Source organism: Fusarium sambucinum, chromosome IV, assembly GCF_050947815.1.
Source record: "Fusarium sambucinum isolate potato_lamoka chromosome IV, whole genome shotgun sequence".
In the NCBI taxonomy this organism is placed as follows: Eukaryota; Fungi; Ascomycota; class Sordariomycetes; order Hypocreales; family Nectriaceae; genus Fusarium; species Fusarium sambucinum.
In genome coordinates this window covers 647,610-664,495 of record NC_139291.1, presented here as the reverse complement: position 1 = coordinate 664,495, position 16,886 = coordinate 647,610, and the positions used below count along the sequence as shown (strand labels likewise).

General features: G+C 47.4%; 6 protein-coding genes across 6 annotated transcripts; 1 reads left to right on the top strand and 5 right to left on the bottom strand.

Moving 5' to 3' along the window:
- Window positions 1-359: 359 nt before the first annotated feature.
- Window positions 360-1,190, bottom strand: FSST1_000232 (uncharacterized protein; the record flags this gene model as incomplete). The annotated part of the gene is made up of 1 exon (XM_083228306.1): window positions 360-1,190. The coding sequence occupies one exon, from the start codon at window positions 1,188-1,190 to the stop codon at window positions 360-362; it is 831 nt and encodes a 276-aa protein (XP_083090414.1).
- Window positions 1,191-1,575: 385 nt separating this feature from the next.
- FSST1_000231 (uncharacterized protein) lies at window positions 1,576-2,633 on the bottom strand (the record flags this gene model as incomplete). Its single annotated transcript, XM_083228295.1, has 3 exons — window positions 1,576-2,083; window positions 2,137-2,426; window positions 2,478-2,633. 3 exons carry the CDS (start codon window positions 2,631-2,633, stop codon window positions 1,576-1,578), a joined length of 954 nt encoding a protein of 317 aa, XP_083090413.1.
- Window positions 2,634-3,243: 610 nt separating this feature from the next.
- FSST1_000230 (thioesterase-like superfamily-domain-containing protein) lies at window positions 3,244-4,221 on the bottom strand (the record flags this gene model as incomplete). The annotated part of the gene is made up of 3 exons (XM_083228284.1): window positions 3,244-3,549; window positions 3,598-3,867; window positions 3,928-4,221. The coding sequence occupies 3 exons, from the start codon at window positions 4,219-4,221 to the stop codon at window positions 3,244-3,246; spliced, it is 870 nt and encodes a 289-aa protein (XP_083090412.1).
- A 2,848-nt stretch (window positions 4,222-7,069) lies between these two features.
- On the bottom strand, window positions 7,070-10,612 carry FSST1_000229 (uncharacterized protein; the record flags this gene model as incomplete). Its single annotated transcript, XM_083228272.1, has 1 exon — window positions 7,070-10,612. One exon carries the CDS (start codon window positions 10,610-10,612, stop codon window positions 7,070-7,072), a length of 3,543 nt encoding a protein of 1,180 aa, XP_083090411.1.
- Window positions 10,613-11,520: 908 nt separating this feature from the next.
- FSST1_000228 (ankyrin repeat-containing domain protein) lies at window positions 11,521-12,762 on the bottom strand (the record flags this gene model as incomplete). The annotated part of the gene is made up of 1 exon (XM_083228261.1): window positions 11,521-12,762. One exon carries the CDS (start codon window positions 12,760-12,762, stop codon window positions 11,521-11,523), a length of 1,242 nt encoding a protein of 413 aa, XP_083090410.1.
- A 1,871-nt stretch (window positions 12,763-14,633) lies between these two features.
- On the top strand, window positions 14,634-16,772 carry FSST1_000227 (uncharacterized protein; the record flags this gene model as incomplete). Its single annotated transcript, XM_083228250.1, has 1 exon — window positions 14,634-16,772. One exon carries the CDS (start codon window positions 14,634-14,636, stop codon window positions 16,770-16,772), a length of 2,139 nt encoding a protein of 712 aa, XP_083090409.1.
- Between the last annotated feature and the right edge of the window lie 114 nt (window positions 16,773-16,886).

Below are 16,886 nucleotides of genomic sequence, written 5' to 3'. Positions count from 1 at the left end.
GCTAGATAGTGATCTTGGGAGAATTGCCTCAAAGCGAGAGAAGTGGAATAGTCATGTCAGCATAACCCATGAACAATTTCCCCGCCCTAGTCGCACGTTTCCAATAGGCCGATGATACGAGTCCGGGCTTCTCATCAAAAGCCCGCTTAAATCTGACGCCCCCAAAATAAAGTAGTGGAAGTGTTTGTCATAAACCAAAATAATACCAATGTGAACATAGCTTAGAGCAGTGGATGAACTATCTATTCTATGCCGTCCACAATACATCAGCGACATACTTCACGAGATGAAAAACATGGTGGAAAAAGTCGAAAGGAGGCCCAAGTACGAGAAGGTAGCCGACTATCTGTTACCACCCGTTACCGTATCGACGAGGAACGCATTTCAGCCTCTTCCATCAATGCATCCAAGACACCCGGCAGTTGATCCTGGTACATAAATTCCTTCTGGGTACTATAGTGCCGCCAATGACGAATCTCCGAACATTCTCCCGTACCATCAACTTGCGTATCCCACCAGATGTGGTTCTCGAGATTTTCTTCAGATCCACGGAAGTCAAAACAGTACTCCGTTCGGTCATCGTGCCACATGAGGAACATCCACAGGTCTAACAGATAGCCTGTCGGGATTCTCATCCATTCCCATCCCGAGTCGTTATCCCATAGCAACGAGACAGCCTTGACAACAAATTCGTCTCTTTCTATATCCTTCAAGATCGCTTCATCAGCAAGCAAAACGAAGTTAAAGAGGAAGTCTGCCATGGCTTGACCCTCCCTAGGCCTTGTGCTCACGCGGAGCTTCATATTTCCTCTCTGTATGACTTCAGTCTCCTTGAGCCTTTCGGCGTTGCAGAATTCCCGGAGGCCACGGACATCGAGTCCATCTAGTACCGAGGGATCTTCTCGGGTATCAAGATGGAATAACTCCTGGATCTTTCGTCTATCATCTTCGTCTGTTTCCTCGTCGTCTTCGTATGTACCAAATGCAAGTTTGGTCTGATGCCGCAAAGAGTAGAGAAGTGATTGCCAATTCTCGTCGGATTTCTTGCCATAGTAGGTGCGGTAGATAGTAAAGCCCCATTTACGGTAGTGTTGGTGATTGTCGGGGTTCTTTCTCCCTCCAGGTTCGACCTTGGTTCCTCGTGGGATACCCCAAACGTAGTCTATCATCTGATTGATGACATCAGACATCTTGGCAAGATTGGTAATGACGGTATGGTTGACGAGGGATGTGTTTCTAACAAGCTTAGAATTAAAAATGATGGGAAAGTGTGGAGTTGAGTAAAAGAGAATGAAGAAAGATGGTAGGCGATATAATATATATATATCTTCGCACGGTCTTCGCTTCAGTAACTAATATGCTTATAAAATTCTTTTACTCTATAAGCATATTAATTCCACTCCATTACTGTCCAATTTTCAGCGCAGCCTCAGCCGGGCCGATATACTAACAGCATCAACTCCACTGTGTGTGTGATCTTCATGATTTACACAGCCAGGTCTACAGCGGTTGGTAGGGGACATTGTTTAGAAACATAGGTTACTTTTAACCAGTTAATGCTTTTCAATTGTTAAGTTAATAAGGTCTCCCTCCAAGTCCTGTCTGTGAGGCTCTCATAGCCCTAGGCGGACTAGATATTGAATTGCCATGCGCTCTCTCCAGATGTTCCACTGTCACAACCGCTGAACTTTCCACTGGACAGATGACAGCAAAGTCGGCAAGGCTGGATCTCGGCTGTTCAATATTCGTTTGACTCCCGGGTCTGCTGAAAGGTAGCGGATGATTTTGTTCCATCTTGTACCGGCTTAGCTTATCGAGCGCTGTCTTGAAGTCGTCGAGGATAATCGTATCCGTGAAGCATTTAAAGATAAAGGCAAATTTCCAAAACGGGTTAATGTACCCGATATCAAGTACAGACGTGACGGCGAATAGATCGATGATGATGAAGATGATGCTGAGAGACATGCTTAATAGTAGGACGGCGAATCGAGGCGAGATGCGAATGAGTTCGATGTATTTAAATTCGTATCGGTACTTGATGTTCCAGAATAGATTCAGGGCTGTGAATATCCACCACGGGTCACTGTCTCGGTTATCAGCACACTAGTCGTCGATACAGTCGAACGGGTTACAAACCGACAGAGTGCCTCCAGAGGTCTAGATGAAGAAAAGAACCGAGTATAAGGAGGATTAAAGTAGGTAAAATTGGCATAAATCTCGAGTACCCAATAAGGCTGGACGAGTACAATGGTGCCGATATAAATGGCGTTGTATCGTCTCGAGAGAAAGGGTTTGTTCTTCAGCCATGAGATGACATTATGTAGATTCCACGATATAATGAGGAGGATGACTGTCGATGAGAGGTACCACCCCCAGACCGGAGGTTCGAAGAACATAAAGAAGCCGTTCGGCATGGCAAACAGTAGCTAATCGATTGGTGAGACGAAGCCATATTGACAGCAGGTCGACATACTGACCTCAATTAAAATGAGTTTGTGGAGCACAACGCCACGCCTCATATTAATAACGGTGATACCAATCATGATGATCAAAGCACCAATCATACAACCCTGCGACCAAGCCTCGAGGGCGATTTTAGCTGGACTTGAAGGCCACTCGCCATGTTCAGACATTGTACGTTTCTGCCCGCCAAATCATGTCGAGATGTGTAACAAAATTGTTGACAGAAAATAAAAAGTAGAGAAAGGGTCATTAAATAATTGAATAACGATTGACACTACCCCGCCTCTAATAAAGCCACCAGAACTAGTTTCTGGAGATTGGTTCGTCGTAAAGGTTTAGTGTGTCTGCTAATATGGGTTTTTTGCAGGTTTCCTCCCGGGTTAGTTCGAGCTAAAAATGTTGGACTGTCATCTTTGGGGGATGATGGTTGCACGTTTTAGCCACCTCGAGATTTGTGTCTCGGGCTACCGGCTGTTGGGGAGAGGCTAACCATGCAAGGGAGGGCAAGTTATCAATAGCGAAATTAATCCAAATCTGTCTTGAAATGAAATGTCATGTCGGAGGTCAAACCCAATGGTCCCATAGATGCAATAATGTATTGTAGGTATGTGTAGAGATGGTCTATCTTATGACATCTACTCTAAGGATAACAGACCCATTATATCGACCTCGGCAACAGGCAACAAAATGACGTATCCCGTCCCCATTTGACTTTCTATCCTTCCCAGTATCGTTAGATGGTCAGAATACGCGACAGCCTCTCTGCGCTAAACGATAAGTTTACTGATACTTCGTCTTGAGTTCCTCAACCGCCTTGATAAGCTTGTTCGCCTCCTCAGTATACTTCTTCTGACGCTCTTGCTGCAACTTGAATGTCTTTTGGAACTTTTCAACCATGAATGGCTTGAGAACAGACTTCTTTGCGATTCTGTAGTCGTAGATAGCGGTGTCCTCGATACATTTGGCTGCCAGACGTCGGTGGGTCTCTGACAGAATCCAGGCTTCCTTCTTGAGTGACGTTGACTCGTATGTTGGTGCCTCGAGCAACTTGTAGAAGACACTGATACGGTCCGGAAATTCCAAAGGCTGGAGTGAAAGTTAGTTTAGTCATGTGAGACTGCCATATAAACATACAAATTTGTATTCGGTTGTGATACTTCTTAGAATGAGACCAAGACCTCTCGGTGTGGGAAGGTCTAGCCATTGTGGCTTTTCTTCTTCTGTCGCGTCTTCGCTTTGGTTGTGGATGAATTTTACTCGTCCCGTTTCGGCGTATTTGTTGTACATGATGTTATTCACGTGTCCTATCAGATGTGAGACAGAGTTGACAGAGGAGCAGACGCATACATACCCTGAACTGTTTAGCTGAGTCGCAGAGGAATCTTTAGAGGATTGCTCACCATACTGTCCTATTTAATTCATGTGGTCAGGATAAGTCTCTGTACAGTAGGGTGCATAACTCACCATGTCACCCCAAAGCAACTGGTGATTATCGATACCTCGCCATTTCTTATCAGTAAGAAACCCTTGTTGACCTGCTAGTAGTTCAAGCCAGTTTTCATTAGCAAAGTCGTTCAACTTTTGCGCTTGCTCGGTGCATTCTTTGGGATATTGGTTAGTTGACAGCTCCTTTAGTTGAGCCTGCAGATCAGCAAACCATCGGGAAGGAAGTGCTTGACTTGTCGAGTACTGTCTAGAGCAGAGACTTGTGGCAAGACCAATTTGTCTCTGAGTAAAGCGCATCTTGGATAGAGACATGGTTGTGATGTTGATGAAAGGTTGGATAGTGAGATCAAATTGGGTTTGTAATAGAAAACTCCGAGGATCGGCCTCGGTAGTCGGGGAACTCTCCTCGGCTAATAGCGGTTAACCGTTCCGTCTAATCGGAGCTAGTCCGGTTCAGAAAAGAATTGTACTGACATCATCAAAATGTAGGCAAACGCGCTCCTAAGCCAGAATAGGGTATGTCTGTTATTTAGGTGGATTATATACAACATTGGGTATCTCTAGCCCTTTTCCTGTATTTTGAGGATTTTTTCCCTCGGAGTCTGATTTAGAAGGCAGTAGGCCGTGACTTTGTAGCTCGTGAGTACGAGGATCCAGTCCAATCTCGTCATTTGTGACACCATACTTTGCATAGCCTTGTGATTCTGACCGCGACGACTTGGGTTCGCGGCTGCTGTATGAATATCCCGACTTTGACTGAAACGAATTACAACCTTGCTCAGTTATATTAGGTCGTGTTTGTGATCGCACAATAAGTTTTTTGAGGCCTGGAAGACAAACGATAATTACCGCAGTTGTTATCTCAGCCGTGCAGAGTGTGTCTGAATCCCAGGTTAGTTCATATCGTCTTGTTTGCTCAAAAGATTGCCTGCTTATAAAAGGAGTGGGGGGCATAGAAGAAACCTACTCCCTGTTGGGTAATCGAGCTGATAAGAAGCTATAACGCTCAAAAGAAAGCGTGTAAGGCTGACGCTTATTGTAATTGCACCCAAGGAGAATATGCCAACAAGGCCGAACTTTTGCTCCCGGCGCAATGTCAAGTGCTTGAGAATAAAGAATGGAAAGAAAAACACTGCATAACAGTCAGTCTTTGAAGTCATGGTTTTTTTTTCAACGGGCCCGCCTAATTTCTTACGCAGCAAATCCGAAGAGAAATTCAAGCACCACTGCGTGATGAAGTTAGGGTAGGAGAACCAAGCCGAGGCTATCTGCTTCGAGATCACCCTGGCAGATTGTTAGCAAACTATCGACAGAGGTTTACCGGAGGTGTTACCAGTTGTTTGATATGGGCAGTCCGGCGATTAGAGTGTCCATGAGAACGGACGTAAGGAAACAACATATTACATATGCTGTCGCCAGACTTAGCCCTATTCTCAAGGATCTAAAGACTTCTGGGATCAGATACCAATAGAACGAAAGGATAGAGAACTTTGGCCAGTAGACACCTATGTCAAAAAAATACTCGGCTACAAAGACAGTCTCAAAACGCCAGTCAGTATTGCAGAATTTCGTATCTTCTCTTCGCATACCTTCAAGTATGGCACACTGTGAACAAAGTTGTCTGAGTCAATTGCAGAATTGTTTTTCAGGGTGAGCATAGACAGGGTCGAGGTAATAAACCACCCCAAGGCAAAAATCCATCCCAGACAAGTAAAGAATTCACAGATTGAAAGACTTTTTCTGTTATAAAAAACGCGGACCCAGCATCGAAGGATAAAAATGATGAGTGACAACCCCAGGAGTGTTGATTCAATAGCCTAGAAAATGATTAATTCGGATGAAGCATGGAAATACGAGTGTAGAGCGTACGATTGCGTGAGAGGTCCTCATTGAACCAACCTCTTTCTGTTTGCGCTGGTAGTCTCGTTGTTTACGGAGCTCGACCTTAATAGCTCACATTCTCTAACTTTAGAGATACCAGATGTGCGGATCAGATCTTTCAAAGTAAAGCAGTCGCGGACTTGGTTAGGAATATTGTCTTATGTAGAGAAGAGATTGACGGATCTGCTCGGCCGCTCTATATCCGGAACCAGCTTAGGGCGAGATGTAATTCATTCCAATCGTTGCATCTCGTCGGCATTAAGATTATGTGGCGTCCGGAATGAGACATCAGACACTGTTCAGAACAGCTGGGCTCTTGGTGGTTTCTATACGGGGTAGATCATAGTTGCCCGACTTTAATTGGGATGAAATGCAACGAGAGAATCGAGCTAGAAGGTAAATACAGATTTTGATTCAATTATACGATAAACTAGATTATTGCAAATTCTAAACCTCATTGATATTCCAGCAGGCTGAGGTTTCTGTCACGACTAACTTAAACTTAATGCAGCGGGAGGCTGACAAGATTGTTCTCGAAGATAATAGCGCTCGACATGGCTTGGCGCCATCGTTCCAGACATACTCTGGGGGACAGAAAGCACTGATATAAGAAGTTGCCATTCTATTATCTCCGTTGGATCTAATTATTTACTTCAAAAGGCTTGGGTAAAAGGCGTTATATCTATATCAATCTAGAATACGCCACTTAATTATTACCGTTCAATATTTAAGTACATTCCCCAGAAACCACTTTAATACGAACCAGCAAAGACTGTTCGTAAAGAAACGCTGATAATCATGGGGCTGACTGGTATGAATGACGAGTTTGCTCGGCATACGGCACAATAATCTGACAACGATGTTATCGAAGTAGCAAACGCCAAACAGCGTGGAATATTTTTATTCTAACACTAGGGATAGTACACCTTGTTTTTTTTTTCTGGTTTCAATGTCGATCGATCCATGTCGCGCCGAATTCGTCTGAGAAACCTGCCATTTGTCAACGATGATGATGGTTTACACCACAAGGCTTCCGTAGAGAGCAACTTTTAAACTCCATAATATTGCTTCAGTGTCGACTAAAATTATCGACATGGTCAAATAAGTCTTTATCTCAAGTAGTCTTGTTGCTAAAGTTGTCCCATTCCAGTTGTAGACTTCAGTACATCCGAGTTACACACAACCATCAACGCATAGGCGCTGCATCTGTGCCGAATTTCACCAGCGTTCGCACGATTCGTACAATAATTCTTATGAAATGCTAGGTGATGTATCCTATCTAACCTTTGTTGTCGCAGTCTGTGCAGTAACCCATAACGACACTACACGAGTTCGACAGACGGATATGTCCACAGATCCAAATACCATCATCCTTCTTAGCTTTTTCCCGAGCTGCAATGATATCACTTCCCTTCATACCAATACCATAGTCGTCACACTCAAACTTGGCAATACAAGCAGCTTGGCCGAATGAGGCAGCCATAAGGAGACCCTTTGACAATCGACTGTACCGGGTAGTGTAGCCTGTGTACACAGTATCGTTATCGAATTCATTGATGGCTCTGTCACAAGCATCACCGAAGCCGTGCTTAGATAAACTGTCGCTCGTTCCGCACTGCCCGTTGCCGTCGTTATCAACAGCAGTTTGACTAGGTAGAGGGGTGGAAACGGTCGAGGGTTCGCCGTAGCCACGAGTTGCCGTTACTTGAATAGTGTACACCTTCATGTACTCGAGCGTGTAGGCTGAGTAGACCAAGACAGTGCCATCGTTGGTGGTAGTGTAAGGGGTTTGGATGGGAGCTTGGGTAACTGGGGCATCGGTGATGGGGACAACTGGGGAGGGATAAGAGGTGTAGTCCGCGCAGCTGTTGTCGATCAGAGGAGCTGTAGCGACATATTGCTTGCCGGAGACGGTGGTCTCGCACTGGCAGTATGGCTTGCTGACGCGAGGGCCGCCGTAGATGACACAAGGGTAGTAGGTCCGTACTTCCTCGCTAGTTGTTGATGCGTCACTTGTGACACCTGATGTAACGGCATCTGACGAGGCTCTAGTAGTGGTGATAAGAGTGCTGAGTGTAGAGGTTGGCAGCAAAGTGTCAGAAAACGTAGTTGTAGCCTCAGCTGTCTTGTCCTCAGTAGTAGTTGTTCCGGCAGTCTCCGTTGTCTTTCCATCAGTAGTGGAGTCTGCTGAAGTCTCGGCAGCGGAAGTGGCATCAGACGTAGTAGCGGCCTCCTCTGTGGAAGAGGCATCAGAAGTGGTAGTCTTATCTGTGGAAGAGGCAGCTAATGTAGTTGCGGTAGAGTCGCCACGGACCAAGCACTGGTGGGCAGCATCATCTTCAGCACGTCTCTTATTTCCATTAGAAGGCACGCCTGCTTCAGCACCCGCATAGTCGAAGAAATCATCATAAACGTTGAAGCTGTGTGTAGCCCAAAGATGATCCTCGACCCAAAATCTCCATCGTCCAAGGGCCTGGAATTTATTAGGGTCCTGTGGACTAGCGATGAGACCATCAAGCATGTCAAACTCGACGATAGTGCGACCAAAGTAGCCTCCACCTGTTGATGCGAATTGGTTGATGGGCATATATCCGAAAACTCCTCCAGCAATGGCCCCGGGAATCATACCAGTGACTTGGCTGGACAATTGGTTCGCTCGAGCTTCATAGCGATACAATGAAGGGTTCGCGCCATTCTGAACATTGCTGAAAGGGGTGACAACAAAGACATGGGGTTCGAATTGGGAGTGAAGGGGGCCTGGGGCATCTTCTGTGCCAACAAGACTCCTGACTCCAGTTGCAGTAGTGGCGTCTAGGGTGCCATCGCGAAGGACTTTGACAACGTTGGTATCAAAGAATTCGTCAGATGTGGGCGTTGTCAAATCGGCTGCATCGAGAAAACCAGGGACCTCCCAGATATGTGACGTATAGACACCAAGGTTCGAGACGATCAACACAGCGGTACAGCCATAAATACCGTTTACTCCTGCCGCTGACCAGCTAAAATCAAGAGGTGCGCCAACAAAGTGTCCTGTGGTCAGTCCACTCTGATCATCCCAGACAGTGGCGGGGTTCGTGCTGAGACTGTCAATGTAGAAGGGGTTGGGGGTCATGTCGCCGTCAACGAACATTCGAGCCTCTAGGACGTTGTCACGCTTAGAATCGCCCAAGCTAATGGGACCAGTAGGGAGAGGTCCGTCAATCGTTGTGGTGGGAATGTCCTGACACTTGACATCGCGAGGTATGCTGTTCATGTATTTTGGCATCGATCCACCGCTGCCTAGTCCTACAGGACAACTGCCACCACCGCAGGATCCAGAAGCACAAACTGATATATCGCTAGTAGTTGTGGTAGTAGCTTCGGTCGTCGTAGACTCCTCTGTCGAAGTAGGTTTCTCGGTAGTAGACTCATTGGTAGTTTCTTTCTTGGTAGACTCCTTGCTCTCATTACTCTTGTTTTCCTCTTCCTCAGTCAGGTCCTCATTTTGGCTCTTGACTTGGGGGATAACGCTAGTGACAGCTGGTACGTTTCCAGCGATGATGCTACTGGAAATTTTGGTAAGGTCCTGAGCCATACAAGCGAGCTTGTTGATGACATCGCCAATAGGTCCCAGAAGACCTCGCCTTTTGAGCCTTCTCATTTCGAGACCTCGCTTTTTGTTGCAGCCAACATCAGGCTTGCCGCCCAGGCCAACTATCACAGCGATAATATCGTCATGTGTGTCCTCAACCTCCTTGTTCGTCTCATCAGTAAGAGACTCAGGATCTTCGGTCCACTTATTGATAATGGGGATCAAAGCGGCTACCTGAGAGGAAACGGAGGAAACGCTGGCTGTGGCAGCCGCAACAGCGGTTGTGGTTGGGGGCTGTGTGATGGGAGGTTCCTCATCCTTGGTGCTTGGCTTGGACTCCTCGGTGGTCTTGACTTCTTCTTGAGAGGTGGTCTCGACAGGTTGCCCAACAGCTGTTGTTGTAGTGTCTTGAACAGGCGCTTGCTGAGTAGTAGTCTCTACAGGTAGGGCAGTACTAGTCTCGGCAGATGAGATCTCAGCGGTAGTCTCAACAGGTGGAACACCAGCGGTGGTGCTGTCAATGGGAGGTTGTTGCTCGCTGGTCGTGTCTTGGTCAACAGGGCCTGTTGAGGTATCCTGAGAACCAGGGGTCTGGCCGATGGGTTGGTTGCTGGTGTTCCCTTCTGGAAGCCATGTAGTGGTATCGGCATTTGGAGGCTGCAGCTCCGAGGTCGTGGGTTGGACAGGAGGTTGTTGTTCTGAGGTTGTGTCAATAACGATAGGCTGCCCGGTAGTTGTGCTCTGAATAATAGGCTGAGTGGTGTCGATAACAGGGGCCGAGTCAGTACTGATGTCAATGACAAGAGGCTGGTCGGTAGTCGTGTCTTGAATGAGGGGTTGAGTGGTAGTGTCTTGAGCAACGGGCTGGGTGGTGTCAATGACAGGAGGCTGGCCAGTAGTAGTATCAATGACAGGCACAGGAAAGGTGCTACTGTCTACAACAACTGGAAGTCCTGTCGTAGTTTCTTGAACAGGGGGTACTTCGGCAGTAGTGTCTTGGCCAACGTCTTGCTGAGTAGTTGTATCAGGGTACACATGAAAGGCTTCCGTGGTTGACTCGGGGACAACAATAGCATCGCTACTGGTAGGGTGCAGATCAACAGGCACCTCTGTGGATGTGTCAATCACTGGTGGAATGAAAGCCTCAGAGGTAGGAATAGACTCAGAGGCAGCAGGCGCGACATCAGGAACAGGATCCTGAGCAAACGCGTAGAATGGCAGCGCCGACAGGGCAAAGAATGTGGCACGCATTGTAGCGCGTAAAAGAGTGACTGGTAACGAATGAAAGGCGTAGCAATTCTCCGAATAGAAAAAGCTGTACCGAGTAGAGCGCGGATGGCGAAAACTGAATTGGGCCGTCAGCGCATACTATATATCTACTTTGATGAGTTCATGTTGGTAAATTGCAGTTGTCTGATCTTTCCTTTGCCTGCGCAGGGATGATAGGAGTAGAGCTGATAAGAACTACATGCATTGTACCTGAATTTAGCAAGATCTTCAGGTACTCTTCAGCTGATGTCAGCTTTGGTGTAACTATAATTTCCTGAACAGGTAAAGCCCGAATCACGGTAAGGCAGACAAGACGGGTTGGCTGCTATCCGTGCTGAGTCCTTGTGTTTCATAAACATTAACTTTTGTTGGTTATACCTTGTAATTTCTTACTGTTGGTAGCACTAGCAGCCACCTGTAATTAGGCCTGATCCTTCTGTGTTTCAGAACAAGGTTTCGCACAGCCTTAAACTAGGCTGAGCAAACGAAACAATTAAAGAAGTCTCTTATTTCGCCTACCATGGAGATCCGATCGTCTTTTACTTGAACAAATTGATTACACTATTTAAATGTAAGAATTAAGCAATTTATCATCTTCAATTACATTTGGTCAAGTATGTTCTGGCATTACACCTTTCTCAATCAACTGCCAACACACCTAATTTTAGTCTTTAGCCCCCAACATCAGTGTATCACCAGGCGGCTACATCGGCACTATCCTGGTAGCGTGGCTAATTTCTTGTACAGATCATGGCTGAATCTAGTGCATGCGCAATATCGCATGATTGCAATCTGCGAGTCCTACATATCCCGTCAGCGAATTCATGCATATACGAGTAATCCTTTTTATAAATTGTCCTGTAATAGATCTATGTAACACTGCATCTGCATTACTGCTCGACTCCCAACACCTGTTTCATTTCATCGCTCGAATCATGTTTAGCACAGTCCCTGGCACTGCCCAACGGCCCCTTCAAATCAGGATCTGCCCCCTTGCTCAGTAGCCACTTGACTCTCTCAACAGCACCCGCCTTAACCGCATTGACAATCGGGTACAGCTCTTCCATATGGCGCGTTTCCAGTCTGTGGTTGACGTCACCCCCACTCTCCAGTAACAGCTCCATGACAGGTATTCTCGACTTGTCAAAGTCCGCGCTCGGTTCAACACGTCTGACCGTGGGAACTGAGCCTGGAGGGCAGGCGCCCGCAGCCCAATACAGCCCCGAACTGGCCATCTGAGCTCCAGCATTTAGAAGCTTCTGCACTGCTTGAACAGTGCCCTGAGAGGCTGCCAGCCTGAGAGTTTGTCGTTGATCATTTTGAGGCCCGGCAATGTTGGGATCTGCGCCTTGTTCCAGAAACCAATCGAACAGTGGCTCATTGTTACTTCTAAAGATTTCTGGGAGGAGGCTGTCGGGAGTATTGACTGTCCAGCCGTGCTCCATAAGGACCTGGAATAAGGCAACCTGTTTGTCTGCTGGAGCTCTGAGGATGGCTGCTGGTGTTGCTCGTGTCATGGGTGCTCCAGACTGTAGAATGAAACGTGAAACTTCGACTTTGCCGTGTTTTACGGCGTCGTCTAATCCTTTCTGAAGATAGAGTGGTGAGCGAGATTGAGAGGAAACTATTGACTCGACAGTAGACAAGTCACCCTCCCGGCAGGCAGACCGAAAGTTAACAAGATCTGGTACATCGACGTCTAGTCCCATGCGAATCATTACGTCGCTGGGAACATTGTTGAGAATTCCGTCGCCCATCTGTTGGTATCCCATCCCCGCCATCTGCTGTCCGCGTTGTGCTGCCAGTTGTCGCATCTTGGCTTGTTGCAGTTGCTCTGGCGACATGGACTCAGGACGTGTTGCTTGCAGTAGCAGCCACCTTCTTTGTTGTTCTTCGGCCGAAAGCACATTGCTCTCATTTCCTTGTGGTGAGATTGTCTGAGTGGGAGGTGGAGGGTAAGCTAACAAGCCGGTGGCATTGGGAATGCCATAACTGCGTTGTGCGGCCTGTTCGGCTTGTTGTTTCAACTTGGCTAGTTGCGCATCCCGAACCGCGACCTGCTTAGCATATTGCTCTGCCTGCATTCGCTTTTGTCGTTCTTGCGGCGAAAGCTGTTCCTCTTGTGATGACATTTTTCTTGCTGGTTGATGTTTAGTTTGGAACAAGGTGAGCTCAGGATTACGGCCTATAAATGGAGGTGCTGCCTATGCTGACGTAACAGATGTAGGGTAGCCAACAGGGATGAATGGCCTGCTTGAAACAACACTATGATTAGTCCTACATACGATTAGATTACTATGAGATCACTTTTGGTGTGAGTGTGTGTATTGATTAGAAGCTAAGCTAGGATCCCTGTAGGAGCGGCCTGACAAGGCTCTGTGTAGGTCTGAGGCACAAGACCCACACAGGCTAACAATCACTCCTTGTGGCGTGAGAGTCACGTGATCTCTCTTCCATGGGTCACGTGTTTCCTTTCAGATGAAGTCTTGACTAAGTAACTAAAACCTTATATAACCCACACATCCTCCTCTTCACAACCCGGCAGACTGTTGTCTCGGTATTTCGTAGGTTGTGCTAAAGGAAGAAGACGTGGGCTGCTTAGCAGTGTTTTTATGCTTTTTTTTTTGAGAATAAGGTTTCTCCTTGAACCGTACAACGTGAAATCAAACTTCAGAATAGGGAAAAAGTCAGTTTTGGACTTTACAAATCGTGTAAAACCATCCAATGATTTAGTCCTTTGCTTGCGTCCGCCCTTCAAGACTACTACCTCTTAAAGATTCAGTCGACCCCTACGGAATGGTATCCATTTGAGTAATTGCTTTTCTAACTTTATCTACTGTTGTCTGTTGAACCGAAGCTACCCTGTAACGGCAATAAGATCTCCCGTGACGTAAAAAGAAAAGGGGACCAGAGTGTGTCATTAGCCCCACCAGATTCCATTCTAACCCCTGTACCAAGACACCGGGGGTTCTCGTCCGGTACGATTTTGACTTTCAAGCACGCATTTTCCCGACGGTCTTTGACGGGAAATAACAATTCCAGATCCAGAAGCTGAGAAAAGTAGATGTTTTAGCGCTGAGGTGAGGCAAAGAACCATAAAATCCGAGCTATCAAAAATGGGAATAATGTTTATAAACTCCATACATCCAGTCTTACGCGCCGTTGTAATGCATTGCCAAGTAGTTAAATGCATGACGAGTACATTTACCGTTGTATTGGACCTGACTAGATGTCTTGGTATCTCTATATGGAACTGGCTATATAAAGTCTAAAGACTGGATATCGTAGCTCATGCAATGGCAGATGAACTTCAGGGACCGTGCTCAGAACTAGACGACGATAACCACGTCAAAGCGTCGAACCCTTTTTCTTATCAACCATGTATTCCCTTTTCACGAGTAACCTCAACGGGAACTATCACGTATCTTATAGCTTGGCTATATCTGATCCGTTAGTAATAACAAACTCATCCTTATGCGCCGATAATTAAGAATTACAGCCGTCTGAGTGGTATTCTAGCTCGTCTTCACCCCTGACAATCTGTCTTGGCGTGGATACCGGGAGCGCCTGGTTTGGTTTAATCGGGTTAGCGAGTGTCAGGTACTGCAAAGTTCCACCAGAAAGGGACAGGGGAAAACGGTGCACGATACTGGAAGTGATATTCCATCCATACAACGAGAGGCCTGTGTGTCTAAACTTAGGTATTCCAGATCGTGACCCTTGAAAACTTTACAGAGGGAGCCGCTATTTCTCAAAACATAAAACCCTCCCGCCGGCCAACTTTTTGGTGACAGACAGGATATCCTCTCCCTCTCTATACTCGGTTTCTTTACGAGTAATTCATTCGTTTTTTTCTTATTGTTTTTTGTTTCAATTCTAATACCATCGTTCGTATTTTTATTCAACTAATTTAAACTAATGGACACGGAATCTCTCATTTAACCAACCACAACAAATAACCACAACACACTCGTTCTCAAAACAATCAACTATATACCTAATCATGGTTTACTTCAACTCTATGGCTCTCGGAGCCCTCTTACTTTCTCCCTTCGCTTCCGCCGCTTTGACCAAGTGTCCTACAAAGGAAGCTACCTGGACTGCCCAGTCTGGCGCTGGCTACTCTATCTGCAAAAACACCGACTACAGGAATGGTGGAGGTAGTCTCAAGGTTACCAGGGATGTCCGAAACACCAACGCTTGCGCCCAGATTTGCAACCAGGACCCTCGATGCGTCAAGGCCGTCTACGACAAGAAGGGTCGCATCTGCCATATCAAGGACGAGAACAACGCTGATAGCATGAACTGGGAAAAGGACAATAACTTTGACGCTATTACTCTCACCAACGTCGACGAGGGACGATTCATCTCGACTTGCCCCACTGGAGGTCATCAGTACCGCGCTCTCAAGGGCAAGGGCAAGACTTTCAACGTCTGCTACAGCACTGACTTTGTTGGTGCTTCTGCCCGACAGATCAAGAATGTTGCTTCCCTTGCTGCTTGTGCTGATCAGTGCTCCAAGATCAACACCTGCAAGAAGGCTGTCTATGATAACGAGGGCAAGGTCTGCCACATCAAGGCTGCTGAGCCCAACGCCTCTCTCTTCTGGGTTCAGAGCAAGCGATTCAGCGTCGTTCAACTTCCTTCAGCCGTCAAGCCCGCTACCCAGGGTCGCTGGTCCGACATCATTCGTCTTCCCGTTATTCCCGTCGCTGCCTACGTCGTTCCCCAGTTCCCTCAGTCTCAGCAGCTTCTCTTTTTCTCTTCTTGGGGCGCTGATGCGTTCGGTGGTGCCTCGGGCCGTACTCAATTCGGGGCTATCGATCTCCCCACCGGAGCTGTTGCTCAGCGCGAGGTCGCTGACACTCATCACGACATGTTCTGCCCTGGTATGAGCCAGCTTGGCGATGGTCGTATCATTATTCAGGGTGGCTCCGATGCTGAGGCTGTCACCTTTTACAACCCCAAGGACAACTCTTTCACCCGAGGACCTGACATGAAGATGCCTCGTGGTTACCAGACCTCCACTATTCTGTCAGACGGCCGTATCTTCACCATCGGAGGAGCCTACTCCGGTCCCCGCCAGGGCAAGAACGGTGAGGTCTACGACCCCAAGACCAACAAATGGACCATGCTCACTGGAGCTGATGTCAAGCCCATGCTTACCACCGACCATGAGGGTATCTGGCGTGAGGATAACCACGCCTGGCTCTTCGGATGGAAGAAGGGCAGTGTCTTCCAGGCCGGACCCAGCACTACTCAGCACTGGTATAGCACCAAGCAAAAGGGATCCGTCCGTCTTTCCGGCAAGCGTGATGACGTCAACGCCATGTGTGGTGTCTTTGCCATGTACGATGCTCTCAATGGAAAGATTCTGACTGCTGGTGGTGCCGCAGACTACACCAACTCAGACGCCAACAAGCACGCCCACATCACCACCATCGGAGAGGCTTACAAGCCTGCTTCCGTTAAGCGTATCGCCGACATGGCTTTCCCCCGTGGCTTTGGCAACGCTGCTGTCCTTCCTGACGGAACTGTCCTTGTCACCGGTGGTCAGCGCAGGGCCATGGTCTTCACCAACACTGATGGTATCCTTGTTCCTGAGCTGTACAACCCTGCTACCAACAAGTGGACCCAGCTTGCTCCTCACGCCGTTCCTCGCAACTACCACTCTGTTTCCATTCTGCTCCCCGATGCCACTGTTTTCATCGGCGGTGGTGGTCTCTGCTACGTCAACAAGATTGGTGGTTCTACTGCTGGCTGCGACAAGACTGCTGATCACGCCGACGGAGAGATCTTCCAGCCTCCTTACCTTTTCAACAAGGACGGCTCTCTCGCTACCCGACCTCTCATCTCTGGTCTTGTCCAGAAGGGTGTCAAGGCTGGCAGTACCCTCAAGTTCAAGGTTACTAACAGTTCTGGCAAGGTCACCATGTCTCTTGTTCGCATGGGCAGTGTCACACACTCTGTCAACAGTGACCAGCGACGTGTTCCCCTGACCAACTTCTCTGTCAAGGGCAACGATTACTCCGTCAAGCTGCCCAGCGACAACGGTATCTTGTTGCCTGGATACTACTATCTCTTTGTCATGAATGCCCAGGGCGTTCCTAGCATGTCCAAGACTGTCCAGATCGTGCTATAGTCTGGCGGTTTTAGAATCTTGTGCATAGATAGACATTGGGCACATTGCCGTAATATACATTCCTTTTAATTCATTGACTTTCATTGTGAACTGTTTAGCGTTAGTAAGACTTCG